This window comes from Ictalurus punctatus, chromosome 12 (genome assembly GCF_001660625.3).
Source record: "Ictalurus punctatus breed USDA103 chromosome 12, Coco_2.0, whole genome shotgun sequence".
Lineage (NCBI taxonomy): Eukaryota > Metazoa > Chordata > Actinopteri > Siluriformes > Ictaluridae > Ictalurus > Ictalurus punctatus.
Window position 1 is genome coordinate 32,808,711 of NC_030427.2, and position 7,500 is coordinate 32,816,210.

The following is a 7,500-nucleotide window of genomic DNA, read 5'->3' on the forward strand; positions in this document are numbered from 1 at the left end:
TACAGAAATCGCCTATCCTGTGCCTATCTGACTTGGCGATAAACATCACAGACTTCCACAGTAACACGTACTGAAAACTAATCCCATCCGAATAGGACTTTATACACGTTAAAACTAGAGCTGTGTTACTTTATTTCTGTAATAATTGTTTAAATACTTTTAAAGGAGACCTATTATGCCCCAGTGTACAAGATGTAATATAAGTCTCAGGTGTACCCAGAATGTGCTTGTCAAGTTTCAGCTCAAAATACCCCACGGGTCATTTATTACACCCTGCTGTAAATGCCCCTTTTTGGGTGGAAGCAAAAACGCACTGTTTTCGTGTGTCTCTTTAAATGCAAATGAGCTTCTGTTCCCCGCCCCCTTTCCGGAAGAGGGCTGTGCCTTTACAGCTTGTGCTTTGGATACTACGGCAACAACAATTCAGGAGAACCAGTATGACTGACACCGTAAATACCAGTGTTCAGCCCTGTATGTATGTATGAACCAGAGTCGGACACTGACATAGGAGAGACGCCGACAGGACAGGAAGCGTTTTCGGGTTAAAAATAAAATTGACGATACAGCTCTGGTCTCAGTGAATACAGTCGGAGACAATGGTAACTTTAGCCGTGGAATCTGCTAACAAGTTAATTTGGAAAGGCGATTTGCAAACATTCACAAAATATAAAGTGTGATACTTACATCTTCTGGATATGAAGCTGAATCACGAACAGTTGGTACTGATCCGTTCTTGAGAATCAAGTTTTTAGCAAATCCTGCTTCGTATTGACCCGCGTTCACACAGCAGTCTGGTGTGAAATGATTTAAGGAATTTTTGTGGCACATTTCCTTCGAAAGTGAAACTTCTCCACTGAACATGAAGACTCTTGTGTTCACTTTTACAGCCAAAAACAGACAATTTACAACGCTTATGAAGCGCAGATGTTCTTCTCATCACTGTAGCTGCTCCAGCGCGGAGAACATGTGTGCAGCTCACTCAGGGGAGGAGCTATGCTAATAGGCCAGACTGCATCACCAGTCGTGGGCGGGGCCTGTTCCAATGTGACGTCACGTTGGATAGAAAACACTGTTTATGATTTAAGGGGAATATAAAAAAGAAGTGGGTGGATTTTACGGTTGTAGGGTGGTTGTGTACACACACTGCTGACACACACTTATCTTCACACAACATGTAAAAGTGAATTTAGCGTAATAGGTCTCCTTTAATAGTAAATGTAAATGCTATAAACACTTCCTACTTCATAGGAGTTCTCGTTCACTTCCCCTCACCTGAGCATCGCTCTATTACTTTCATTAGGGATCGTGTTGATACTGATGCTAACAGAGCTTTATTATTTCATTCTAATTAGCAGCCATGCAAACGAGCACAGTAGCTAATACTGGTTATTTACTGAAATATTATGACTCTGTAATGGGTGTGAAGAAATCTGAGTAAATATCAGAGCTAATCACCTCAGCTACATGATTCAAGCTGACACTCTACCATATTAAATTGCTAATGCTAATAAATACTAATGCTAATTATTATGAGTTGAAGATGTTTTCTGTCTCTCTTTAGGCCTGGTGGATTACTGGTTCGATGTCCACTGATATTTGGTTTCGGTGGCTTTGGAACGGTGTTCAGTGGAACAAAACTGCGCTTCCACCCAACTATCCTGAAGGTACCCCCACACACACACACAGAGAGCAGAAATTAATGCATGCTAGGTATTGACGGAGTGGAGTAATTGTAATAAATCTGAATGAAATGAATGCGAATGTGTGTGTGTGTGTGTGTGAGAGAGAGAGAGAGAGAGAGAAAGATAGATAGAGATAGTGAGAGAGTCTGACACCAGACTTATGATTGTGTGTGTGTGTGAGAGAGAGAGAGAGAGAGAGAGAGAGTGAGAGAGAGAGAGAGAGAGAGAGAGAAAGAGTCTGACCCTAGACTTATGATTGTGTGTGTGTGTGTGTGTGTGTGTGTGTGTGTGTGTGTGTGTGTGTGTGTGTGTGTGTGTGTGTGTGTAACTCTGGTGTTTATTGTAAATGTAAAGCTGTTATTATTATTTTGCTATTTTTTGCTGTCACTTATGTTCTTCTATCTGTGTGTGTGTGTGTGTGTGTGTGTGTCTGTAGATTACCTCCACGCAGTGCAGGCAAGCTCTATATTAGCGTGTGTGTTTTCAGGTATTGGCTTGTTTGTGTTCCTCGCTCAGCTCTTCACACTGCCCAAAGGAAAACGCTTCATCTTGTCTGGAGCCTTCCAGTTGCTGGCCTGTAAGGACTCACACTCACACTCACACTCACACACACTCTCTCACACACACACACACACACACACACACACACACACACACACACACACACACACACACACACACTAGGTCTTGCAGTTCTTCTCATTACTTACTTGACTGATTTCAAGCCCCACCCATGCTTGGTTGCAGTGTAAGTATGTAAAAGGCCAACCAATTGGCACTGAGGACCAGGAAAGGTTTCACTGTTCATTTTTATTTAGCCCCTCCCACTCTATATAATATAATATAACATTTTTTATAAAGTGTGTGTGAGTTTGATTAGGACACAGTGCCTGAGATCACAACAGTTGGCACTGTCCCAAATCACTAGAATACCAGGTACAAATCTGGGTTCCAGATGCTGGAACCCACAGCATCCTCCGGTGGTGAGGAGATGAAAGTAAAATTAATTCAGGATATTTCTAGCAATAAAAAAGTATTGTAGGATTCTTTATAGAAACAGAAAGAGTTCCTCCAGAGAGACGACTGAGGATCTCTTAAGAGGTTCTTGATTAGTCTTTTTTTAACCATAATAATTATTTTTTTTAGTCTAGATTTGGCATTTTACAAAAAAGTAACTCCAAGGGTTTCTAGCCTTCTAAATGGATTCAGGGTTTGGAAACTTTTCTGATAAGGAAGTCTTTAACGGTTCCACCGAGGGACAAACAAATGATTCTTAATCAATAAACAACCCAATCAACCCATCAATCACTTTATTTAACAACACTAGTTGGCCACTGTGCAAATAAATACATTATAAAAAGCAAAAGACTGTCTAAGTTCAACCCCACAGAACTGAAACAACATCACTGGACATTGTAACAGACTCTAAACAGAAAAACAACCAAAGACTAGGTTCTAGAGGTGACTTTTTTTCTAAAAGTTAAATTTTGTAAACTCTTTAAAAAAAAAACCCTGTTCAAGGTTCTGTGGCTAGTTAAACGTTCTACAGAAAAATTTTAAAGGAGGACTTGGGATCCTTGAAGAGTTCCAGATTTGACATTTATTTTTCTAACGTATATCTTACTTTTTTCTCTAGTGCACTCTTAGAAAGAACAACCATTCAAGGGCTCTTTGACTAGACCAGAGTTTTTAGTTTCTTAAAAAGATCTAGTTTCTTAGGAATGTTTTCTGATAGAGGAACACATAGGTGTTGGGTGCTACCTAATTACCAAATGATGGAACACACAGCACCCTCTGGTGGTGAGGAGAGCAGTATCACTCTCTTCCCAACAGCAGCAGCAACAACAACAACAACAACAACAACAACAACAACAACAATAATAATAATAATCTCTCTCTTTCTTTCTTTCTTTCTCTCCATCCGTTTATCTCTCTCTCTCTCTCTCTCTCTCTCTCTCTCTCTCTGTTTTTGTCTGTCTCACTCTCAGGTCTGTGTATTATGATCGCCGCCTCTATCTACACTGATATTTTCCACAAGAATGACAACGGATGGTATGGTCCAAGTTTCATCATAGCCTGGCTCTCCTTTGCTCTCACCTTTGTCTCCTGCGCCATTTACTTCGTACTGCGCAAGAAAACAACCTGAGGAGCTCACATACTCCTACACATTCCTACATGCTCCTACACACTCTTACACAGTCCTAGACACGCACACACACACACACACACACACACACACACACACTCACACACACACACACACGGCTTGATCAGGTGCATGTCACTGTATTGTAGAAAGAGAGGATTGTTTTTCATGCATAAGAATCATTTGCATGAATTAATTATGCACATAATTAATCATTTACCTGGAAAATGGTGCAGTAAGAGGGGAAAAAGAAAATCAGAAAAGAGGGACAAAGTGTGTGTGTGTTTAAAAATGTAAACAAACAATGGATTAGTTCTTTAAAGTAAATTAAAATTAAGCTGTCACATTTGTGGGGAAAATTCTTAGATTGAAAGATTTATTCTGTAACGTATTGTACCACTTTTATAATGTTAGAAATATTTTTATATTCTGGGTGAATATGAATATGAATGTGTTCTAATGAATATAACTGGAATGAAATGTAATTGTGTAGTAGTTGCTATTTTAATACAAATAATCCAATTTTGCATATCATTTATTTGCATAAAAACTCTTAATGTGTAAATATGGTGTTGTTTTAGTTTTCATTTCTCATGTGCTTCCATTTTGTTTACACACACACATTTACTGTGCAGCTCCGAGTAATGCTCGATTCTGATTGGTCCATGGAGTGAATGAGGAAAAAGCTCATTCATTGTCGAAAGTCGCTCTAGTCAAGCTGTGTGTTAACGATTGTGAAAAATGCACACTAAGAATGATTAGTATTTACTTTTATTTTTCTTACATGATCTTTTTTTATGCAGTGTGTATTAAAGTTGATCCAAAAGTCATGTGTGCATAGGTGTGTGTGTGTGTGTGTGTGTGTGTGTGTAAATATCACAATTTAGCAAGCAAAAATACCTTAAATACAATGTCTCTAAATGTTCACATTGTTAAATTACTATAAAGCAGAAATAAGATTATAAATATTTTATTTAATTCAATTAAATTTTATTTATATAGAGCTTTTAACAGTGGACATTGTCTCAAAGCAGCTTTACAGAAACATATAAACACAGGATAGAGATTTTAAGTGTGTGAATTTATCTCTATTGAGCGAGACGATGGTGATAGTGGAGAGGAAAAACTCCGAGATGTTAAGAGGAAGAAACCTTGAGAGGAACCGGACTCAGAAGGGAACCCGTCCTCATTTGGGTAACAACAGATAGTGTGAAAGTAAAGGGAAGTTCATTATGGTTTTATATGAAGTCAGTTTGTTGAACTAGTCCACTGTTCGAAGGAGACCCGAATGAAAACTGGATGTGGTGATTGCAGTCCCAGGGCCATAGCAGTAACCGTAGTCCCAGCAACCACAGTGAGTGTGTCTCTCTTTCTCCCAGGTCTCTCTCTGTTTTCCAGCTCTCGTTAACATCGGTCATGTGATCACGTGGAGAATTTGTGCCCTTATTAAACTAGGATGGTTGTGCAGAACTGGAACTGAAGGAGGCGGATTTCTTGGATTTTCGACGACTTTGGAGCGCTATTTGAGGATAACTCCGGGCTTCAGCCACTAGGGGGCCTCAGAGACTTGCAGATATTTCAAGGGTGTGTAAACTTTTGAATGGTGTAATTTTTTATAAATTCAGCTATTATCTTGTCTTTTGGACTATATGTAAACATCTGTTATGTGCAATAGCGTATTCAGGACAGAACTAAATAAACAACAACATGGGATTTTTATGATCCGCCTTATTTTGTTAAGAGTATTAAGATTTAGCAGATTCTGCAAGGGGTATGCAAACTTTTGGGCACAACTGTGTTTCTGTAAAGCTGCTTTGAGACAATGTCCATTGAATGAATGAATGAATGCCTTTTATTGTCACTATACATATGTACAATGAAATTAAGAGCCACTCCTTTTTGTTCCGTGCAAACATATACATTCAATACACAAGAAGAATAAACAGATAATACACAGATAAATAAATAAGATAAATAAACAAAATAAATAAACAAGATATACAATATATGCAAGATATATGCACGATAGATAGATATTAGGGTGGATGGCGGAGGTACTATGAAATGCACAGTTTGAGACAATATATACATATGCTGTGGACTCAGTACATGTGTTTGTTTATCATGGTAATAGCTTTTGGGAAGAAACTATTCTTAAATCTACTAGTCCTTGTTTTGATGCACCTGTAACGTCTCCCTGAGGGCAACAGATTGAACAGATCAGAGCCAGGGTGAGAACTGTCCTTAATGATGGTTTTTCCTCTGCTGAGGCAACGGGAAGTGTAAATATCCATCAGGGAGGGGAGAGGGCAGCCAATGATCTTCTGTGCTGCTCTTACTACCCTCTGAAGCCTCTCCCTGTCTGCTGCCGTGCAGCTACTCTACCACACCGTATTACAGTATGTCAGCAAGCTCTCGACGGACGAGCGGTAGAAGATCAGCAGCAGATTGGAGTCCAGATTGTACTTCCTGAGAACCCTCAGGAAGTGTAGCCGCGTTTGAGCCTTCTTGATGACCGCTGTGATGTTGTCCGTCCAGGAGATGTTAGCAGAGATACGGACGCCAAGAAACCGGACGGTGTGGACCTTCTCTACACACTCCCCATTGATGAAGAGGGGGGCCAGCTCCGTGTTGTGTTTTCTGAAGTCTACAATAAGTTCCTTGGTTTTCTTGGTGTTTAGAGTCAGGTTGTTCTTTGAACACCAGGCTGCCAAGTTTAGGACTTCCTCTCTGTAGGCTGCCTCCTCTCCTTTTGAGATGAGTCCGACCACTGTGGTGTCGTCAGCAAACTTGATGATAATATTATTGTTGTAGACTGGTCTACAGTCGTATGTGTAGAGACAGTACAGGAGGGGGCTCAGCACACAGCCCTGTGGAGAACCTGTGCTCAACGTGCGAGTGGAGGAGAGGTGTGGCCCGAGTCTCACTGTCTGGAACCGGTTGGTCAGAAAGTCCTTTATCCAGGCACACGTGAGGCGGGGGAGACCAAGGGTGACCAATCTGGTGACGAGAATGTCCGGAATTATTGTATTAAAAGCCGAACTGTAATCCACAAAAAGCATCCGTACGTAGCTCTGTTGCTGCTCAAGATGTCTCAACACGTAGTGGACAGCTACGGCGATAGCATACTCTGTGGATCTGTTTGCACGATAAGCAAATTGAAAAGGATCGAAATCTGGGGGGAGGTAGTCCTTGATGTGCTAATATGTTAAAAGCGCTAAACAAATTAAATTGAATTGAACAAAAAGAAACAAAAGATTCACCCGCATTTGAGTCAAAAAGATGTCGTCAGCCATGCTACAGACAGGGCGAGCAAATCACCTCTACACTTCACAAAGTTGGTCACATACAATCACAATCAACTAACATATCATTACACAACACCCCTGAAATTTCCATTTAACATTATTGTGAGATAAACATGTATTTTTAGATTACAAAAATAATCTCATTTTGCTGGAGCACATTTTTACCTACCCGCTCTCAGCATGAGATACACCTCTCTACTTGGAGAATGGGTGTGGTTTCACAGGTTAAAGGTGAACGACCCACTAATTACTTCATGTCGCCACCAGAGGTCCCACAAGAACAATTAACTGAACAAAAACAGTCATTTTGGTGAAAGTCATAACATACAGTTACATTGCTAACCCTGTGCTACACGCAGGTTCT

The 7,500-nt window shown here is 40.2% G+C and overlaps 1 protein-coding gene across 1 annotated transcript in view; it reads left to right on the plus strand.

The window, feature by feature from the left end:
• LOC100528179 (epithelial membrane protein 2) overlaps positions 1-4,389 on the plus strand; it is a 7,589-nt gene extending 3,200 nt beyond the window's left edge. The window contains 3 exon segments of the mRNA NM_001200449.1: positions 1,562-1,664; positions 2,119-2,259; positions 3,671-4,389. Coding sequence (NP_001187378.1) covers positions 1,562-1,664; positions 2,119-2,259; positions 3,671-3,828 — 402 coding nt within the window. The 3' untranslated portion in view covers positions 3,829-4,389.
• Positions 4,390-7,500: the final 3,111 nt, after the last annotated feature.